General features: G+C 42.6%; 1 protein-coding gene across 1 annotated transcript in view; it reads left to right on the top strand.

Annotated features, from left to right (window-relative positions):
- LEPR (leptin receptor) overlaps positions 1 to 23,239 on the top strand; it is a 943,611-nt gene that overhangs the window by 721,294 nt on the left and 199,078 nt on the right. Inside the window, exon 9 of the mRNA XM_085602358.1 lies at positions 22,304 to 22,421. Within this exon, the coding sequence (XP_085458484.1) occupies positions 22,304 to 22,421 (118 nt within the window). The remainder of the gene's footprint in view (positions 1 to 22,303; positions 22,422 to 23,239) is intronic.

The raw sequence follows: 23,239 nt of genomic DNA, 5'->3' as shown, positions 1-23,239 counted from the left end.
GAGCGCGCTTACAGATATATATATTGATTTAAATGCTATTTTCTCAGAAACTACTCAACAGATTTACACCAGACCTACAAAAGGCACTTCCTTGACCTGCGGACTACCTCTCAGCCAAATTACAAGTAATTCTGTTCAGCCATTCGGGCTGTAGCCGTGTCTAAAGGTCCTATGGAAAAATGCATGGGGAAAACGCGTTTGGGACCCCCTTTTTCTCAGCCCCCGCTTGACGAATCACCCCGAGACTTTCAGGGTAGGAGCGGAGCGTAGCGCCCCATTAGTTTTGAAAATTTCGCGAGGATTCATCGACCGGCGCCAAAGTTATTCCAAATAGAATGTTGCGGATTTCCTATGGAAACAGGGTCCTAACTATAACTATCTACTGGCGACCGCCAGTAGATAATATAATATATATACATATAAAAGGTTTACAGACCCAGAGTGCTCCGTTGTGTTCTTTGAAGCGGGAACACTTTGTTGGCTCATTTAAAAACGTGCAAGCCATCTGCACGGAGGAAGCACCCGTCACGACTGGAGTTCAGCAGCATAGGTGGCATTTGGGGAAAGATTAATTTGATGCTGCTGGAACCGCCGCAATGCAGAGAAGAATATTTCTGCCATGAAACTGGTGCATGACTTACATGCAAGAGCGCAAACTACTACATTTTGTGCCCTCGGACATAGAAATCTCGAACAACACACTTAGCGGCTGACGAAAGGGCTGGGAGAAAAAACGGGACTCCCGTATGAATTTGCAGTGGACAATTGCTATCCTTGGTGTATTCTTAATTCCCATCACCCGATGGAAGCTCACACCTTGAGAACAACTCACCCCGAGAGAACTGCCATGTGGGTACAACAACAATTTTCACACTCCAAGATGGCAACTAAGAACTGTTAGGAGGTACTGTTTGCCAATACAGTCCTTCCTTGATGCAACTGCGAAGGTGGAGCCCCGTAAGCCTTCAAAACTTGGACTACCAACAAACCTCTGTTCACGCCAAATAGCATTTGATAAAGTCAGTTGTGACGAAACGCGTCATGCGGAGTGAATAAAAGGTTTACAGACCCAGAGTGCTCCGTTGTGTTCTTTGAAGCGGGAACACTTTGTTGGCTCATTTAAAAACGTGCAAGCCATCTGCACGGAGGAAGCACCCGTCACGACTGGAGTTCAGCAGCATAGGTGGTATTTGGGGAAAGATTAATTTGATGCTGCTGGAACCGCCGCAATGCAGAGAAGAATATTTCTGCCATGAAACTGGTGCATGACTTACATGCAAGAGCGCAAACTACTACATTTTGTGCCCTCGGACATAGAAATCTCGAACAACACACTTAGCGGCTGACGAAAGGGCTGGGAGAAAAAACGGGACTCCCGTATGAATTTGCAGTGGACAATTGCTATCCTTGGTGTATTCTTAATTCCCATCACCCGATGGAAGCTCACACCTTGAGAACAACTCACCCCGAGAGAACTGCCATGTGGGTACAACAACAATTTTCACACTCCAAGATGGCAACCAAGAACTGTTAGGAGGTACTGTTTGCCAATACAGTCCTTCCTTTATGCAACTGCGAAGGTGGAGCCCCGTAAGCCTTCAAAACTTGGACTAGCAACAAACCTCTGTTCACGCCAAATAGCATTTGATAAAGTCAGTTGTGACGAAACGCGTCATGCGGAGTGAATAAAAGGTTTACAGACCCAGAGTGCTCCGTTGTGTTCTTTGAAGCGGGAACACTTTGTTGGCTCATTTATAAACGTGCAAGCCATCTGCACGGAGGAAGCACCCGTCACGACTGGAGTTCAGCAGCATAGGTGGCATTTGGGGAAAGATTAATTTGATGCTGCTGGAACCGCCGCAATGCAGAGAAGAATATTTCTGCCATGAAACTGGTGCATGACTTACATGCAAGAGCGCAAACTACTTCATTTTGTGCCCTCGGACATAGAAATCTCGAACAACACACTTAGCGGCTGACGAAAGGGCTGGGAGAAAAAACGGGACTCCCGTATGAATTTGCAGTGGACAATTGCTATCCTTGGTGTATTCTTAATTCCCATCACCCGATGGAAGCTCACACCTTGAGAACAACTCACCCCGAGAGAACTGCCATGTGGGTACAACAACAATTTTCACACTCCAAGATGGCAACCAATAACTGTTAGGAGGTACTGTTTGTCAATACAGTCCTTCCTTGATGCAACTGCGAAGGTGGAGCCCCGTAAGCCTTCAAAACTTGGACTACCAACAAACCTCTGTTCACGCCAAATAGCATTTGATAAAGTCAGTTGTGACGAAACGCATCATGCGGAGTGAATAAAAGGTTTACAGACCCAGAGTGCTCCGTTGTGTTCTTTGAAGCGGGAACACTTTGTTGGCTCATTTAAAAACGTGCAAGCCATCTGCACGGAGGAAGCACCCGTCACGACTGGAGTTCAGCAGCATAGGTGGCATTTGGGGAAAGATTAATTTGATGCTGCTGGAACCGCCACAATGCAGAGAAGAATATTTCTGCCATGAAACTGGTGCATGACTTACATGCAAGAGCGCAAACTACTACATTTTGTGCCCTCGGACATAGAAATCTCGAACAACACACTTAGCGGCTGACGAAAGGGCTGGGAGAAAAAACGGGACTCCCGTATGAATTTGCAGTGGACAATTGCTATCCTTGGTGTATTCTTAATTCCCATCACCCGATGGAAGCTCACACCTTGAGCACAACTCACCCCGAGAGAACTGCCATGTGGGTACAACAACAATTTTCACACTCCAAGATGGCAACCAAGAACTGTTAGGAGGTACTGTTTGCCAATACAGTCCTTCCTTGATGCAACTGCGAAGGTGGAGCCCCGTAAGCCTTCAAAACTTGGACTACCAACAAACCTCTGTTCACGCCAAATAGCATTTGATAAAGTCAGTTGTGACGAAACGCGTCATGCGGAGTGAATAAAAGGTTTACAGACCCATAGTGCTCCGTTGTGTTCTTTGAAGCGGGAACACTTTGTTGGCTCATTTAAAAACGTGCAAGCCATCTGCACGGAGGAAGCACACGTCACGACTGGATTTCAGCAGCATAGGTGGCATTTGGGGAAAGATTAATTTGATGCTGCTGGAACCGTCGCAATGCAGAGAAGAATATTTCTGCCATGAAACTGGTGCATGACTTACATGCAAGAGCGCAAACTACTACATTTTGTGCCCTCGGATATAGAAATCTCGAACAACACACTTAGCGGCTGACGAAAGGGCTGGGAGAAAAAAAGGGACTCCCGTATGAATTTGCAGTGGACAATTGCTATCCTTGGTGTATTCTTAATTCCCATCACCCGATGGAAGCTCACACCTTGAGAACAACTCACCCCGAGAGAACTGCCATGTGGGTACAACAACAATTTTCACACTCCAAGATGGCAACCAATAACTGTTAGGAGGTACTGTTTGCCAATACAGTCCTTCCTTGATGCAACTGCGAAGGTGGAGCCCCGTAAGCCTTCAAAACTTGGACTACCAACAAACCTCTGTTCACGCCAAATAGCATTTGATAAAGTCAGTTGTGACGTAACGCGTCATGCGGAGTGAATAAAAGGTTTACAGACCCAGAGTGCTCCGTTGTGTTCTTTGAAGCGGGAACACTTTGTTGGCTCATTTAAAAACGTGCAAGCCATCTGCACGGAGGAAGCACCCGTCACGACTGGAGTTAAGCAGCATAGGTGGCATTTGGGGAAAGATTAATTTGATGCTGCTGGAACCGCCGCAATGCAGAGAAGAATATTTCTGCCATGAAACTGGTGCATGACTTACATGCAAGAGCGCAAACTACTACATTTTGTGCCCTCGGACATAGAAATCTCGAACAACACACTTAGCGGCTGACGAAAGGGCTGGGAGAAAAAACGGGACTCCCGTATGAATTTGCAGTGGACAATTGCTATCCTTGGTGTATTCTTAATTCCCATCACCCGATGGAAGCTCACACCTTGAGAACAACTCACCCCGAGAGAACTGCCATGTGGGTACAACAACAATTTTCACACTCCAAGATGGCAACCAAGAACTGTTAGGAGGTACTGTTTGCCAATACAGTCCTTCCTTGATGCAACTGCGAAGGTGGAGCCCCGTAAGCCTTCAAAACTTGGACTACCAACAAACCTCTGTTCACGCCAAATAGCATTTGATAAAGTCAGTTGTGACGAAACGCGTCATGCGGAGTGAATAAAAGGTTTACAGACCCAGAGTGCTCCGTTGTGTTCTTTGAAGCGGGAACACTTTGTTGGCTCATTTAAAAACGCGCAAGCCATCTGCACGGAGGAAGCACCCGTCACGACTGGAGTTCAGCAGCATAGGTGGCATTTGGGGAAAGATTAATTTGATGCTGCTGGAACCGCCGCAATGCAGAGAAGAATATTTCTGCCATGAAACTGGTGCATGACTTACATGCAAGAGCGCAAACTACTACATTTTGTGCCCACGGACATAGAAATCTCGAACAACACACTTAGCGGCTGACGAAAGGGCTGGGAGAAAAAACGGGACTCCCGTATGAATTTGCAGTGGACAATTGCTATCCTTGGTGTATTCTTAATTCCCATCACCCGATGGAAGCTCACACCTTGAGAACAACTCACCCCGAGAGAACTGCCATGTGGGTACAACAACAATTTTCACACTCCAAGATGGCAACCAAGAACTGTTAGGAGGTACTGTTTGCCAATACAGTCCTTCCTTGATGCAACTGCGAAGGTGGAGCCCCGTAAGCCTTCAAAACTTGGACTACCAACAAACCTCTGTTCACGCCAAATAGCATTTGATAAAGTCAGTTGAGACGAAACGCGTCATGCGGAGTGAATAAAAGGTTTACAGACCCATAGTGCTCCGTTGTGTTCTTTGAAGCGGGAACACTTTGTTGGCTCATTTAAAAACGTGCAAGCCATCTGCACGGAGGAAGCACCCGTCACGACTGGAGTTCAGCAGCATAGGTGGCATTTGGGGAAAGATATACATATATATGTATATATATATATATATATTCACTGAAAAAACCATAGGTTTCACACATGTTATAGTTAGCAGGACATTTCACTCGTGAAAAACCATTGAAATTCCCCCGTTATAGTTAGTGCAGGCAACTATAACTCACGCGACCGCAATCCTCTGCTGATGCTAATACTGTATTTAGACACTTATTTGCCCATGTCTTCTTCCATTAAATTTTAGCTATACATATATTACAAATATTTTTTTTTCATAAAGACACATATGTCATCAGCAGAGGATTGCGGTCGCGTGAGTTATAGTTGCCTGCACTAACTATAACGGGGGAATTTCAATGGTTTTTCACGAGTGAAATGTCCAGCTAACTATAACATGTGTGAAACCTATGGTTTTTTCAGTGAATTTGCAAGGTTTTTTAAATGCTAATTCCTAACTATAACGTGTGTGAAACCTATGGTTTTTTCAGTGAATTTGTACGTTTTTTTAAATGCTTAGTTACTTTACGCCGTTCGTGGCGTGCGCGCCCACTTCACGCAGTTCGTTCCGTGCGCGCACGGTGCGCTTCGCGCAACGCGCGCCCACTTTACGCAGTTAGTGCCGTGCACGCTCGGTGGGCACGCGGTGCGCTACGCGCACCGCGTGCCCACGTTACGCTGGATGGCCCATGTACGCACGATGCGCTTCGCGCACCGTCCGCACACGGAGGACATATTATGTGCTTCGTTGTGAAAGGTTATCTATTAAATGTTCAATTCTCCTTCCCTGAAAGTCTCGGGTGAATTTGTCAAGCGGGGGCTGAGAAAAAGGGGGGGTCCCAAAACACGTTTTCCCCATGCATTTTCCCATAGGACCTTTAGTCCGCGCTACAGCCCGAACGGCTGAACAGAAAACCTTGAAATTTGGCAGAGAGGTAGTCCTCAGGTCAGGGATGTGCCTTTTGCAGGTCTGGTGTAAATCTGTTCAGTATTTTCTGAGAAAGTAGCATTTAAAAGCATATATATATCTATAGGCGCTTACCGCACCGTGCGCGTACGGTAAGCGCACCCTGCTGTGCGCGAGCGCAATTCTGATTGGTTGTTAGATCTTAGTAAACATTCGAATCGGTCGAAACCAGGAAGTGTCGGCCGCCATTTTGTCTATCGCAGTCCGAGGGAGGTGAAAAATAAAGGTGGAGAACATGAAAAGGGGGCAGGGTGGACAGTTCCTGACCCCCTAGCCATTGTCAGGGGGTCCCCAAAGTACCCCCCAGGGCCATAAATGTTTTCAATATTTTTACCAAAAATTTGCGGAGTGCGCTTACCGTGCGTGCACGGTAGAAACGGGAAAATTACGCGAACGGCGTAAAGTGGGCGCACGGTGCGCGAAGTGCACCGTGCGCCCACAGACTGCGCACGGTGCGTGAAGCGCACCGTGCGCGCACGGTACGCGCACGGTGAAGAACCTTAAAAAATAAAAATAAATACATAACTTAGCATTTAAAAAAACGTACAAATTCACTGAAAAAACCATAGGTTTCACACATGTTATAGTTAGGAATTAGCATTTAAAAAACCTTGCAAATTCACTTTTAAAACCATAGGTTTCACACATGTTATAGTTAGCTGGACATTTCCCTCGTAAAAAACCAATGAAATTCCCCCGTTATAGTTAGTAAAGGGAACTATAACTCACGCGACCGCAATCCACTGCTGATGACATCAGATATTACATCACTGATGACATATGTGTCTTTCTGTAAAATAAATATTTATTAAATATGTATAGCTAAAGGTTAAAGGAAATAAAAATGGGTAAATAAGTGAATAAATACAGTGATGTAATATCTGACGTCATCAGCAGTGGATTGCGGTCGCGTGAGTTATAGTTCCCTTTACTAACTATAACGGGGGAATTTCATTGGTTTTTTACGAGGGAAATGTCCAGCTAACTATAACATGTGTGAAACCTATGGTTTTTTAAGTGAATATATATATATATATATATATATATAACAGCTCGGCTTGCATCCTTTCAAAGTCGGGAATTCACTCGCGGGTGGGTGCCCTCGGTGTGGCGATGCAATCCACAAATAATGCAGGCTCAAACTCCCTCCAGTCGCAAAGGAAATAGGCACTCACGGGAGATGTTTAGAAGATTATTTATTCCGATAAATCAAACAGACGCGTTTCGGCGAATTGCCTTCCTCGGTGTTTGATCGCACACCGGGAGGACGCCATTTTAAGTGCACGCAAAGGCTGTCATCATGAAACAACAATCATAGAAAGCGGACTTACACATAAACAAAATAAACGTCCGCCATTGCTAAATATGCAATGATAACTCTTTCAAGTCGTGAATACACATCAATTTACACCATTGAATTGTTGAATATGTTCTGAAAAAATCATATACATGTTCGCACGCACTTGGCCATATAACAAAATTACGCCATATATTGGCTACGGCTCCTACGCAACGTTGCTATGCACAGATTCTGCAATGGATTTTAGAGAACCCGTCATCTATGCACGAACAAGGCTATAAAAATTATTACTCAGTTAATATTTAAATTTGAGACAGTGCATTGCAACGTAAGTGTCATGGGTCCCAATATTAACAAAGTGAGCATATAGATCTCCATCCCAAGCGTGGCAAATATTTCATCCGATTTGGCCATAAATTGGCTGTCATTGCCACCTCATCATACATAATTATAAGGGTACCTAATCAAAATCACGTTATCTAGCATTTCATAACGCCGTGTATCGGCTATGGTGCACCATACTAAATACAATATATAAAACCTTGTCATCAAGCAATCCTGATACATTACATTTTTCAAGTTAGTTCGTTGGAGATAGCTCTACTGTCAATATGACAAAAAGTACCAATGCTACAGTTGAAACACTACACTTTCTCTCTTATGATATTCTCATGTGCCTAAATGTGATGCCAGTTCCTCCCCACTATTTAAACCCTTCGGAGATTTGGTTTGGCAATCTACTATGTACCGAGATTCTAGTCTACGTAATTTTCTCAATCTATCGCCTCCTCTCACATTATCTGGTACAGAATCTAAACCAAAAAATCTGAGTAGATTTCGATTGCTAGAATGTTTCTCGGCATAGTGTCTAGCTACAGGGTATGCCGTATCTTTATTGGCAATTGCCCTTTGATGTTCCAATACCCTGATCTTTAGTGGGTGCAAAGTGCTGCCTATGTACCATAGATTACACGGACATACAAGGCAGTACACTGCATAGGGAGTACTGCAGGTAATGAATTTGTTGATAACTCTAGTTATCTGTGTTCCCGGTAGATTAAACGAAAGGACTCGTCTACTATTGGAGCATGCTTTGCACTTTCCGCAAGGAAAGAAACCTTTCATTTCCTTAAGGGTTCTAACCACCGATGATGCTCCCTCAAGATGACTGTGTACTAGATGATCCCTTAAGGACCTAGCCTTTCTGAATGTCACTTGTGGATAGTTTGGAATATCATCATTTAATACAGGATCAGTTTTCAAAATATGCCAGTTTTTTCTCAGTATACGTTTTAATTGATTAGCTTCTGCTGAGTAGGTAGTGATCATCCTAAATTTTCCTTGATCACTATCCTCTAATTCATTGGCTGGCTTCTTTTTGTGGGCAAGCAGATTCTTTCTAGGAATGCTTTTAACCTTGTGTAGTGTGTTATTCAATAGAACAGGATTGTAGCCCCTTAAGGTAAACCTCTGTAAGCATTCACGTGCTGACACTTCAAAGTCGCAAGGACGTGTGCTATTACGTTTAAGACGCAATAGTTCCCCATATGGGATACTTTGGATCAGTTGTGGCGGATGATTACTGGTGGCAAAGAGGGTGGAGTTGCCTGCCGTGTCTTTACGGTGTAGTGTTGTGTGTAGCTGATCTTCCATTACAAAAACTTTCAGGTCTAGATAGTCCACTGCCACTGAACTAACTACGCCTGAAAATTGCAAATTAAGATGGTTGTTATTCAAGATACTAATAAAGCCATGAGCAGATTCGATACTGCCTTGCCACTCTATGAATAGATCGTCTATGTAACGATACCACTCGACCACCCTTCCTGTTAAATTTCCACACTTGTACGTTTTCGGCACCTGCTCCTCCCACCAGCCTACGAAGAGATTCGCATAGCTGGGGGCAAAGCAGGTGCCCATCGCTGTCCCTGATACTTGTTTGTAGTAGCTGTCCTCAAACAAAAATATATTATTCATCAGACAAAATTCTGTGAACTGTATGATCATTTCATTGTGTACAGCGAATCTCAACTGCCTTCTATTTAGAAAGTACTGCAATGCTTTCAAACCATCATGATGATTAATGCAAGTGTATAGGCTAGTAATATCTAGCACCATCATTAGATACGATGAATTCCAATTGATTGCGGAAATTTTGTTCAGAAAGTCTTTAGTGTCTCTTATATACGATTTCAGTTCTATCACAAAGGGGAAGAGGAAATGATCAATGAACATTGATAAATGTTCCGTCAGACTACCCTGTGACGAGACTATAGGTCTTCCAGGGGGGCGGGCAGCATCCTTGTGTATCTTTGGGATGTGGTAAAACGTAGCTGTCACCGGATTAGGACACCTTAAAAACAGATGTTCGTCTTTACCCAACATTCCTTTCGAATTCCACGTTTTAATCATGATGTTATACTTTTCCACGCTTTCCAAATATACTCCTCGTGTTGTCGGCATGTAGTATTTTGTATCTGTGAGTTGTCTTAATGCTTCTTCACGGTATTGTGATTTTGTTTGCAACACTACATTTCCACCTTTGTCTGAAGGTTTAATGATGATCGATTTATCTTCCATCAAATTGGTTAATGCCAACTTTACTTCTTTGGATAGGTTGTCTCTACCAGTAGTACGGTACTGTTTGCCTCTAAAGTTCAGTAAATCTTTGACCATAGCTTCAGAGAATACATCAATTGAATCATAAGGCATTTGCGGAACAAACAACGATTTGGGTTTGAATGGACTCTCTTGCATCCCTTGTTCAATGCCAGCTTTCGTTGCCCTTTCTGCCATGGACAAACTTGTATTTGCCAAATCAGATGTGCTTAAATTTTGCAAAAGTTCCACTGCATTGATATCGTTGCAAGTCAATGCGTCAGTTGCCGTTATTCTTGACGGGATGCCTTTGACGTCTTTCATGGTGGGTCGTAGTTTAAAATATTTGTGCAATTTGAGTTTTCGCACAAAGCAAAACAAGTCAATTCTGGTTTGTGTAAATTCCAAGTGGTTTGTGGGACAAAATGTAAGTCCCAATGATAGGACTTTTATTTCATTGTCAGACAGTTTTCTCTGGGTAAGGTTGACGACAGTGAGATTGCTCATACTAGTTATTTCTTGTTGTATCTCTTCCTCCGTGGTGTCCACGTTCTTCCGCCTCTTGCCCCACCTTGACCTCCGCGTTCTTCGGTTGCTCTTTCTGGTGGTTTGTTCTTGCCACCCCTTAGCCATGACTGCCTGATAATTTTGAACTCGTCGAAAAAAGGAGTAGTAGTGTTTCCGACAGTGGCTGCAATCCGTTCATCTTCAGACTCATTTTCGGTGACTTCCGATTCAGATGTTATCAACTGTTCTGTTTCCGGTTTCCTTGTTTGCTGGGACAGTTGTTTTCTGGGGATATCAAATTTGCGTGCAAACGTTAGCACTCTTCCATGGAGGTAATCCTGTTCATCCCTTTCGTATTTCTCTTGTTTCCTATTTTTGATTTTACTTTCATACTTTAGAAGACGTGTCTTCATTTGTCCCATAAGTTCTTCCACTTTATTTTTATCTTCTTCTTTTGCTAGCATGTCTTCAATTTCTTTTATCTCTTGTAATGCTTTGTCTCGGTCACTCCATGCGTACTTCACTAGGATCTGCAGTGTGCCTTTGCAGTAAGAGGCTGTGTGTTCTGCCCATTCCGTCAGCAGTGCCGGATCCGGGTTCTCATAGGAGGGAATTGTGTACACTCTTAAACCTCTTGGTACCCTGTCGGCCTCGATATAACTCTGGAGTGAAGTCGCCTCCCACCATTTCCTTGTTTCTCTTTCGTAGAGTCTCTCCAACTTTACTAGCATGGCATGCATTCCACTCGTCGATTTTCCATTTGTGGGTGTGTCTGAAGCATTCGTTGCTTTCGAAGCCTTGCTTTTGAACATGCCTTGGGCGGCCTCACGGCGTTCTGAGTCACTAAACATATTAGTGCTCGTTCGGAATATTATTACTTCTGGCGCGTCCCCCTCACCCTGCCAAGTCTTTACTTGAAAGAGTTATCATTGCATATTTAGCAATGGCGGACGTTTATTTTGTTTATGTGTAAGTCCGCTTTCTATGATTGTTGTTTCATGATGACAGCCTTTGCGTGCACTTAAAATGGCGTCCTCCCGGTGTGCGATCAAACACCGAGGAAGGCAATTCGCCGAAACGCGTCTGTTTGATTTATCGGAATAAATAATCTTCTAAACATCTCCCGTGAGTGCCTATTTCCTTTGCGACTGGAGGGAGTTTGAGCCTGCATATATATATATATATATATATATATATATATATATATATATATATATATATATATATATATATATATATATATATATATATATATATATATATATGTCATCATAAATGCAACTTGGCCATTTTATTTGTAAAAATGTCAACAAGTTCTGATATAAAGTACCCAATTTTAAGTTAGGTTATTTCACTCAGAACAATAACCCAAGTCACCATCACAACTGTGTCCAAACCCATAATCAAAGTTTAAAAAAAATGAAAACCCAAGAATTCCAGAGCCAAATACACCAGATCCGTGAGTAATGCTTCAGGGTAAAGGTTGTGAACATCAACATTACCTGCCCCTCACATACCATAGGAATCAGTTCAGGGGGAGCACGCCATAACCCCTAATGAATGGCACAATTAAGCCCTGGTAAAGCACCTAGCAACTCCAAACAATTTGGTCACATTTTATGTAAAAAAACTCGTAAAGACTGATCTTTCATGTGGAGATACCAGCCTGAATTTTATATCTCTGCCACTCAGTATCTCTGCACCAAAGTCTGGCCATGGGTGACAACATATTTATGTACTAACAATAGATAAATCACCCACTTCCAAGGGCCCAATTCCGATGTCATTCGGAAGGCCTCCGAATCGGATTTGGCTTTACCAGATCCGATTCGTAGCCATTGTTTACGACCAAATCACACACAGGTCCGAACAACCGAGATCGTGTAAGCGCCATTTGAATAATTTCTGGACCTGAACCGCTCTGAATCGTGCCACGCAACGAAGCCGGATTCTGACCGAGCGAGTATGATGCACGATTCAGACAGCCACTTAACCTCGGTCTCAGCGAGATGAAACGGTTGTCGGATGGGTACTTCGGTGGGCCGTAGCAGGCCCCCCTTCACCCAAGGTCATCCGAATCTGTCACGGGGGGTGCCATTGGGACCCATGATCGAAACATGCACAGTGTGGCGGTCACCGTGCGGTGTCCGCTACAGGGTGTATGCTTTTTTCCCACCCACCCCTTTTTTGCTATGGGAGCCTGTGTGCGCCTCTGTATGCAGGCTCCCATAGAGTTCAATGGAAGTCCGAGCGAAACGATTCAGTATGCTTACGGACGCATCGGACTCTCCGAGCACTTTTGGTCCGCAAATGCTCTCCAGATCCTAGCCATACGGAGGGATTTCAAGACAAGATCGGAATTGACCCCCAAGTGATGAAGCAAACAGACAATCAGCCTCCTCTCATGAGTGCATAAGGACATTCCAAAACTAATCTCAACCACATCCTATTCACACTCACTGCTAACTTGCAACCCTGCACAAAAGTACCACATACAAATCCCATACTATAAATCTAAATATGTTTTTAATTGTACTAAAGGCACGGGATATTTTGCACTTAAATTTAAAAAAACACAATATAGACAATGTTTTATTAAACAATTCCCAAAATGAATTACCACAATCAGATTTAAAACATGTTTTTACTGTAAGTACATTACAGTAAAACGGAATCATTAAAGAAATCAAATATATCTAGCTGAAAATTATGGTTATGTTAGAATAATGACATATGGATGCTTTGTTATTGTAAGTTGTACACCTAAAAGTCACTTACCTGGTTCTTCCACACCTCTGAATTCCATGAATATGCAATGTTACATCGCATGTGGTACAATGCATGCAATTAAAGCGCGGTAGTTACAACAACCGCGTTGTTACAACGCATACCATTACACCGCAAGTCATTTCTTCGACTTGCTGTAGGGGGCGCGCTGGACTTAGGAATAGTGTAATTTACTATTCCATCTCCAGCCTGCACAACAGTAGGGAAGGTGCTGGAATAGTAAATTATACTATTCCTTAGTTTAGAGCACCCCATACACTAAGTTGTAGAAATGACTTGCGTTGTAATGGTTAGCATTGTAACAACGCGGTCGTTGTAACAACTGCGTTCTAATCACATGCGTTGTACTGCATGCAATGTAAACGCTGCTTCTCAATTCCACACCACCTTCAGTCCCCTCCGTACTGGAGATATGGATAATGATGGACCTCTTCCAGTGGCAAGGGAATTCCCACTCTGTCTGGGCTCACATACACTTTGGATCTTAAAATGTTTTCTTACCAACATCTGCTGTCTGAGTGTGCCAGGATGCTGCATTGACCTTTGAAGTGATGGCACGCCAAATACGTGGCCATACCGTGCCACTCATTTTTTTAACAGGTGTCCGCTTAGTCTTTGGTTCCTTTTTTTACTGCTGTGAGAAATTGAGTTGTTGGTTGAGTGGGGTGAAAACCATAATCAAACAACAGCCACAACCCCTATCAAGGTGAACCACTAAAGCCACTAAATTAACCTGTGCATATGCCGTTGGTAGTTTTGCACAAAAACAGTCAGGCTTAACTTAGAGTAAATGTGGAAAGTATTTATGCAGCACACAAAAAGTAAGAAAGTGAAAACACAACACAAGAAAGTTCCTAAACTAATTTTGGAAAAGTAGAGTACATTTTAATAAATAATTTGACACCACAACAACAAAAATCCAACGGGAGATATTCAATTTTAGAGGTTTAGGTGAAAATAGTGTTTAGAAGCAAAAAGTATCACTCAGGACTGGGACAAAGTCACAAGTTCAGACCAAGTTCAGACCAACTGCGATATAGCACGGGCCGGATATAGTGACCAAGTTAGTCCCACTGAGGAATGTACGTTAGTTCCTGGTTGTGGAGAGTTGCCGCACGCAGTAGCAGTCCCGAAAAGTAATGTGAGGTCTGTGTCAAAGATGCATTGTGCAGAGGCTGTTCCACTGAGCTGCAAGGGCTGTGATCTGAGCTTGCATTGAGGCTTCCGAGCACTGCACTGTATCCAATGGGGCATGCAAATTCTGCGAAGCTAAGCTGAGGTTCCGATTAGCTGTGCAGGCTTTGATGCGGGCTTGCCTTGAAGCTGCATTCCCCTGCGTCAGTTCTAATGTGGTGCTGCAAGGATCTGCAACAAGTTTGTGTTGCACTGTGTCGGTTCTTATGAGACCACAACTCGGCTGTCAGTGCACCTTCAGCCCCACCTCCAGGGGTCGAGGTTTGAAGGACTGCCATTTGGGGTTTAGGACTCACCGAAGGCAAAGTTCAGGTGCAGAGTGCATGATGTTTGGAGCCTTTTCTGGCCCTGAGACTTTGATCAGGAGGCCAGACAACAAGCACTTGGAATCACTCTCATGGTCCTGGGTTCAAGATGCAAGTCCAGACACTACTGAATCAGGCAGCATGGCAGCAGAGTAGCATGACAGCAGAGCAGTCCTTCTTGCAGCAGAGCAGCACAGCATTCAGAGACAACCTATCCTGCGAACACATATTGCCCCTTTCTCTCACTGTCTGGAAGTAATACATAAAGACTAACCGCCAGCTACTCCTAGTCATGTGACCCAGGAAAGAGGGCGCATGCACCAAATGGTTGGGACACAAAAATGCCAACTTTCCAAAAGTGGTATTTTCAGAATTGTGACTTAAAATCCAACTTTACCATTAAAGAGGGTTTTAAATTACAATTATTTGACACCAAACTCAATATTTTTACCTTTCTCCCAATTGATAGGTATGACATATTACATGTAATAAGTTAACTCAATGTTACCCTATGGGTGGGGTTGATATTGAAGTAGTGAAAAACTAATTTAAGAGTTTTTCAGTACCAGCACATATAAAAGTTAAATGTACATGTCCAACTTTTTAAATACACTGCACCCTGCCCTACGGGATGTTTATGGCCTGCCCTGGGGATGAATTATATGTATTTAAAAGGAAGGTTTAGGCCTGGCAAATTTTGCAAGGTCAAAATGCCAGTTTAAGCTACACATGCAGGCTGGAATGGCAGGTCTGAGATTTGTTTAAAGGGCTAATTAAGTGGATGGCACAATCAGTGCTGCAGGCCCACTAGTAGCATGTAATTTACAGGTTCTGGGTACATGTAGTACCACTTTACCAGGGACTTTAAAGGGTAAATTAAACGAGCCAACTGGGGGAGAGCCAATTTTACCATGGTTAAAGGAGAGATCAAACGCACTTTAGCAGTGGTTGGCAGTGGTAAAATGCACAGAGTCCTAAGGCCAACCAAAACAAGATCAGCAAAAATGGAGCAATAGGGCAAAAATGTTTGAGGCTGACCACCCTAAGGCTGACAGGTCTAACAATTTGCTATGGTCCCAATGATGTTACTCCCCATGATAGGAGCCAGAGGGTCAAATGGTGGAACATTGACAATGCTCTTTTCCTGGGCTTAGTTATTGAAACAAACGTAACAGTTTTTTTCTCAAAGTTACCCAAGGAATGTAATTATTCAAGCCTTTTTTCCCTTCTTGCCTGTATTAAGTCCAGTTTATAGCATCCTGTGCCTGCTAGAAGTAAGTCTGACCCAGGGTGGTGTAACAAGGACTGCAGAGTGGCTAATACACAGTTACAGACTGCAATAAAATCAGTCCCAGAAGATAGGGTGAAATTTGCAGCTTGCCTTGCTGAATACAGAAGAGTCATTAACCTTAGAAAGCAGGAGGTTAAATCTGAATTGTGGGAGAAGCTTGTTGAAGCATCAACAAATAAGAATACCAAGGGCTTCTGGAGAGTTATCAATCAACCGCAAATATCTGAACATTTGAGTGATGGACTGGGGACCAATATTTGTGTGGAACGCTGGATAAAGCACCTTAAGTTAATATATTCTTATCCAGATTCTATAGATAGTAGTGATCTAGAGCCGCAAACAACGTTTGATTTGAAAATTATATTTGATGTAATTGAGGTAACTAAGACGATTCATGCCAGCCCATCAAGGAAGATTCCTGGTAATGATGGGGTCCGATAGATCTTTACAAAGAGAATGTTGAGCTTTGGGCATCTGTTATCACCAACATAGCTATCTGTGCAGCTTTCAGTGGTCTTCCATGCTCTTAGCATACCGCTGCAATTATTGCGGTATAGAAGAAAGGCTGCAGACAAGACCCCCATTTCGATAGGCCAATTTCTTTACTGGACTCAACAGTAAAAAATATTGTGCATGTTAGCCTTCGTAGGACTGAGCGTTGGCCAAACATGATCAAATGATTTCTCAAGTGCAATATGGGTCTAGAGAGGGACTTGGCACTTTAGAACAATGTCTTAATCTCCACCTGATTATTAACAAATATACCACAGCTAAAGGAAGGGCATTATACCTTTTCTTTATGGATTGAAGTAGTGCCTTTGACAGAGTAAACTGCAGTAAATTATGGAAAGTTCTGCTAGACCTGGGGCTTGAGAACAATCTGGTGATTTTTTACAGGCACTGTATCATGCAGTTAGTGCCTACGTTAGGTATGGGCCTGAAGGTGAGTGCACCATTCCCTTCCACCTCCAGCATTGCATGTGCCAAAGATAGGTTCTGCCACCTATCCTGTTTAATTTGTAAATACATGGACTGAACACAAGCTTATTGCATACTGGAAAAGACATGCCTAGGATTAATTCTACCCCTCTCCCAGGTTTGTTTTATATGCAGACAATGCTGTTTTAACATCACACACTCCCAATGGTTTGTGAATTTTAATTGATGATAGTGACATCAAAAGAGGACTATCTCATGAGTATTATGCTACAGTCGTAGGATGTGAAATAATGCCAAAATATATTTTCAGCCGTGGCATTATCATTATTATTTTTTGTTATTTTGTGGCTATGATATTCAGCATCCACTGCAGTATGGGGAAATATTGCTACTACAAAATGGCCGACACGAAAAATGAACTATGTGTTACTTTGATCAGTCCTCTTTTGATGTCACTATCATCACGTTGTACGTAATTTGTGTTTAAACTGTGCCGAAAACATTGTTTTCCTTACCCGTGATCAAGGCGTACAAGCGCCGTAATGCGCTGGGTTTTCTGCTTGGATTATGGATTATGAATAAACCACCCCTTGCACTTAATTGATTTGGCCTCTGATATTTGCGTGGAAGGAGTGCGCGCTTCGTAGCGTTTGCTGCTTGGTGAATTTTGAAGACAGACAGAGCTTAAAAAAAGGAAATATATATATATATTTAGATATATATATGTGTGTGTGTAGTGTATTATATGCATCATAAGTAATTTTTAAAAACAAATTTCTAGGTTTGAACAACACACCCATCATAATGACACCTTTAAATTTGTGATCAATACTTTTTTTACTAGTAGTATCATTCTTTTGTTGCTTTACCTTAAATAGGCATTAGAAGCACTAGAAGCATTTATAGCATATTATGAATTAGCTTGAATAATTCTCACTGCTTCCATTAACTCCACCAAGCATGGTCCTTCTGCGACTCATAATTGCATGCTAACATTCTTGGATCTGGCCGTTTCTGCACGGTCACCCTCAAGCCTTTTGCCTTCCTCCTTCTACCTTATGCTGTGTACGTTTTTGTTGGCCTTGGGACTTTGTGCACTTTACCACCGCTAACCAGTGTGAAAGTGCTTGTGCTCTCTTCTTAAAGCATGGTAGAATTGGCTTCTACCCAATTGGCATTTACTTTTACGTTCCTAGTAAAGTGCATTACATGTGCCCATGGCCTGTAAACTAAATGCTACCAGTGAGGCCGCAGCACTGATTGTGCCACCCTCTTAAGTATCCTTTTAAACATTTCTTAGGCCTGCCATTTCAGCACCTGTGGGTGCAGTATACACTGCCATTTTGACCTGGCAAAATAAACCTTTTGCCAGGCCCATACCTTTCTTTTTAATACATATAAGTTGCCCCTAAGGTAGACCCTAGAAAGCCCAACGAGCAGGCTGCAGAGTCCTTAAAAAGTTAGACATGTACTTTTAACTTTTGCATGTCCTGGTAGTGAAAATCTCTTAAATTAGTTTTTCGCTTCCGCAAGGCCAATCTCTCCCATAGGATAACATTGAAGTTTCCTTATTGCATAGTGTAATTTCAAAATGGGAAAAGATAACTATTTCATATTCGGTGTCTCTTCAAATCCTAATTTAAAATCCTAACTTATGCTGAAATTGGATTTTAAATTAACATTCTGAAAATGCCACTTTTAGAACTTTAGCATTTTCCTGCCTTAGCACTTTAGTGCCCTCTCTGATCACTTAAATTTGTGTAGAAGGCGATTAGGCTTTTGTGTATTACTCCTAGACAGCCACACACAATGGGATCTTAGGAGTGACTGGGTAGGCCATCACTGGCAGTATGGGATGGAGGAACTGGACCCAGCCTCACTTACACCTGAATAAGCTGTGTCCGTCTCCACACAAAGGGCCTAATCAATGTGCATTGTCAATTCAGCTAGCTTGGAGCTAGGGGAAGTAGGGAATTTCTTCAACTTCAAAGACACTGTCTAGAAGCTTGTTCTACCTAGTGTTGGGCGTAATTTGCGTAGTCGCGCTATGCAAAGCTCTGCAAAATGGTAAAAAATCTCCACGAGCACGCAAAAGTTCCGCGAACACGCGGAATACTTGTTCCGCCCGTTCGTGATGCTTTTTTCCTGTTCGCGAATGCTGTTTGCGTGCTCGGGGGGAATATCTTGTGAACACGCATTTTGAAAGCGCGAGCAAGCAAAAAATTCCGCGAAGCCGTGGCTCGCTGAATTTTGGGCAATTCTGCGTTGTCCGCGGAACGCGAAGTTACCCAAATTACACAAATTTCGCGAGCGGAAAGGAATTTACCGCCCAGGCATAGTTCTACCTTATAGAAACAGGGTACCAGATTATAAAAAGGTGACCTCAGCACCAACTCATCACTACCCTTCTGGACCTGTGAAACTCTGCTATGAAGAAGGACTGCTGTGCTGCTGAAGGGCTGCCACTCAGCGAAACTGCTACTCTGAAGGTACTGTGCTGACCTGCTGGCTGCTGCCCTCTTGACTGGGTGACAAGGACTGGTCTTGCATCTCTTGAACCCTCAGTGACTCCAGGGGCGAGGTGGCTGGCCTCCTGATCTGAAGCCTCGGCGACATAACTGGCTTCCAACAATGTTGCACCTGCATCTGGACTCTGCAGTCTGTGAGTCTACCCTGCCATGTGGTGCCATCCCAGTCCCGGACCATAGGAAGTGGGCCTAAGGTGCTTGCCAGTGGAACTGACACATCTTCTCTGCTGAGCAATGCATGCCGAACAGAACCAACACCTCTGCTACGTGGATTGAATTCTTCGCAAACACTCTTATTGCCCCCACAGTCCTTGGAACCAACATATTGCCCCGACAGCACAGCGCATCCACATCCCAGGTCCTCGCATCTTTTGTCAAGGACAGCCTCCACAAGGGACCCTGCATTACAGCCCGGCAGCTCCTAGGAACAAACTCATCTCCGACTGTGCACCACATCCCTGATGTCAAGCTTCGCATTGCAAGCCCCTTGATGGGATCCTTGATGATGAAGCCATAGGACCTCGTACCACAGCCTCACCAAATCTTGGAACCGATACATCGCAACGCTTTGGCAGCGCATCTTCAACCCGGATCCACACAATGCTCCACAACCAGGATTTAAGGTAGCCAGTTCAGCAGGCCTAACTGGGCCCCTTTAGCTGGCCCGCGCCCTATCGGCCCGGTGTGAATAGATATCCCCAGTTGGAGCTTTGTGCTTTTTGGAGCTATTTTCACTTACAACTTTGAAATTCAATATCTCTGGTTGTACTAATTGGATTTTTGTTGTTTTGGTCTTGTTCTATTTATTAGGAATTACTCTATCGTTCTAAATCAGTTGTGGGCTTCTATTGTGGTGTATTTTCACACTTTTACCATTTGATGTGCTGCACACATACTTTACACATTGCCTCTAAGTTAAGCCTGAATGATCTGTGCCAAGCTACCACGTGGGTGAGCACAGATTAATTTGGGGTTTGCTTGTGCCTTTCCATGACAAGGACTGTGGTTGCTACTTGACCAGAGCTTACACCCCAGTCAACCAACAGCCCATTTTCTTACAGACATTCACACTTGTGCTTAGCTATCAGTTCTCTCATATGTTGTTTGAGATCTTGATATCTGTTTTTGCAGTCTTTTACACTGTGTGCATCGGTGGAGACTGAATTTACTTTGTCAGTGATGTACTACCAGATTTGTCCTCGCACAATGACACTTGTCTTATGTTCCAGACGTCCCATTAATCTGGCTTTCCCTTTGCTACCGCCTTTGCCAAAATCTCCATGCCTTTTTTTTATAAACTTAGTTTGTCTTATTTGCTTGAAGGCCATGGCTTTGAAATGTGAACATTTTTGTGCTAGGTATCCTGCTCCCAGTAAAAGTGTTAATAGATTGCACAGGCTACAAAAGCAAACTAAGGCAATACACTGTCACAGTGCTGTTCCAAAGATATAACCTACTTCTTTAGTCATTTGACGTAATTTCCTAAATTTACAACAGTATCCGTATATGGAATTTATTACAGGTTACTAGCATCGCTGAAATCATACCATGCACGATTTTGTGAAGCACTGGCAGGACAAAAACCAATTGAAGTGTTACAGATGACTTTTAATCTTCCTAATGCTGCTCAATCCTCTCAGATTCACCTGGAATTCAGCCTTTTTAAACAAGCATTAATTTCAAAGGCCCGATTTCTAGGATATTATGGGAAGCATAGCACGGCGGACCAAGGGTCACTTAAGGAAATGATTCGCTGAGGCATCCATCATATAAAACTCTGCAATAAGAATGCTACCTGAGGGATGCAATGGAAGCCCTGAAGATGTTGATCATTCCACTCCCAAATTTATTCAAGAAGCTTTCAGCAACATTATTGCAAAAAATGCCAGGGATACAATCGAGGGTCACAGATATTCAAGAATTGTCCTGGAAAGCTCATGCAAACCTATGCGACTCACTCTATCAAGAGCCAGAGAGAGGCATTTATCTAGCTTCCCACATGAAACCATTAGTGAAGAAAGAGCTATTGAGACAGAGATAGTGGCTAATCCTTTTAAAAGCCTACAAATAAGGAAGACAAACAGGGTCTCTTAATCAGCAGTGTCTGGTATATAATTTCCAGAAGGAAAGCTTAAAACACACAATATGTGTTTGCCCAATTAAAAAAAATCTTAGATGTTTTTGGCTGAAACAGCTGTTTCATAATCTCAGCATAAGGGACTGCAAAACAGTGGTATGATCTCGCAGCTAACAGCCTGGGGTGTAAAATTTCTTAAACAAGCTCAAAATATATTGTCTTTGGTACCAACAAATTTCTGGGTATTAATGTTTTTAATGGGGGTTCGGGCTTGATCCCTTTTTTTAGGATTGTTTTTTTTTTAGGATTAGTTTTACTCTTTAATCTTTTTTCCAGGTAAAAAAATATTGCGCTCTGCACTTGAGGGAAGCTGGTCTTTTTTAGAGCCCCATGACAGGACTTCCACACAATTGTTCCCTTTTATTTTAATGATGTATTCACCATTTTACTGTGTCTTCTATATTGTGATGGTTTTAAATAACTTGAGATAGTAAAATGTATCTGTCGATCTAGGACAAGCAGGAAGATTTGAAGTGGATTCATATCTATTTTATTTGGTTTTTCATTTCTTGTCTGGTGTTTTTATGTCTTGGGGGTACTCTGTAGTAGAATGAGGTATAATTGGGAGAACATGGTTAAAGCTTATTAGCAATATACTTTCTATGCAGGATATTGGGTACAATCAAAAATTCATCCAATTTTAATTCTGTTAACTGTAGACTTGCAACATATTTACTTTTTAGTGTTGATGTGTGTCATAATGGGTGATAAACACAATTTGATTAGTAAAAGCACTTATTTTTCTGCCTCTTTCCATAATTAATTTTACTTCTTACAGATCTCAACATTTCAATTTCTTGTGAAACTGATAGCAAAATTACTAAAATGACTTGTACCTGGGCTAAAGACAAACTACTGATGCTGGAGGAAAGCTACATAAAGTTGAAATATTACAGGTCTGTATGCAATTTTTAATTTTTTCATCAAACTCTGTTGATTTTTTTATCATACACTCATTTTTCTATGTATATTTTTAAACCGGTAACGTGATATTTGATAGGGCTTAAATATCACTAATTGTAAATGCTTTCTCATAACTTACAAATATGTGATTTCATCGTGCAGTTGGTAATGCAATTTAAAATATTTGATTTGTAAGTGTTGAATCATGCATACACAAATGGGGTAAACATTTTAATTCAGCTCAAGCAATGATGTGAAGGCAAATCATGAGGGGCATTTAACTAATACCACCTGTTCCCTTCAACAGAATTATCTGGAGAGGTTTTGTGACCACAGTTTGAAACCTTTTTAATATGTTCTACCTGATTTCCTCTCATGAACCTCTGGATCTCAAATCTCCTTTTGCTTGAACCAGCTGAATGGTCCCAAGGTCACCCTGTTCTTCTAAGCTATGTTTTGCTCTGCCCCTTGTTCAGCACCTTCTACAGTTGATTGTATGTGAGGTCACAATGCTAACACTGAGTGGCACCATCATATCAATAAATAAAACCTTGCCAATTAACTGTTGTGCTACCAGTCTACACTTGTTCAGATGGAGGGATATCCAGTTGTAAGGCTAGTAGTGGCAGGAGGTGACCTGGCCTGCCGGGTCTGGCTGAATTGTTCCTATTGGAGCACAACCAAGACTGATTTATAAATGGTAGGTTTCTATCTAAAGTGGTATTGTGGGTGAAAAACAAATAGACTGGAACTCATTCCAAGCAATCACTTTTGGCTGAGATTGTCAGGCATTCTTTCCTTGTTGTTTGTG

Source organism: Triturus cristatus, chromosome 4_2 (assembly GCF_964204655.1).
Source record: "Triturus cristatus chromosome 4_2, aTriCri1.1, whole genome shotgun sequence".
Taxonomy (NCBI): Eukaryota; Metazoa; Chordata; class Amphibia; order Caudata; family Salamandridae; genus Triturus; species Triturus cristatus.
This window is presented reverse-complemented; position numbering and strand designations above follow the sequence as displayed.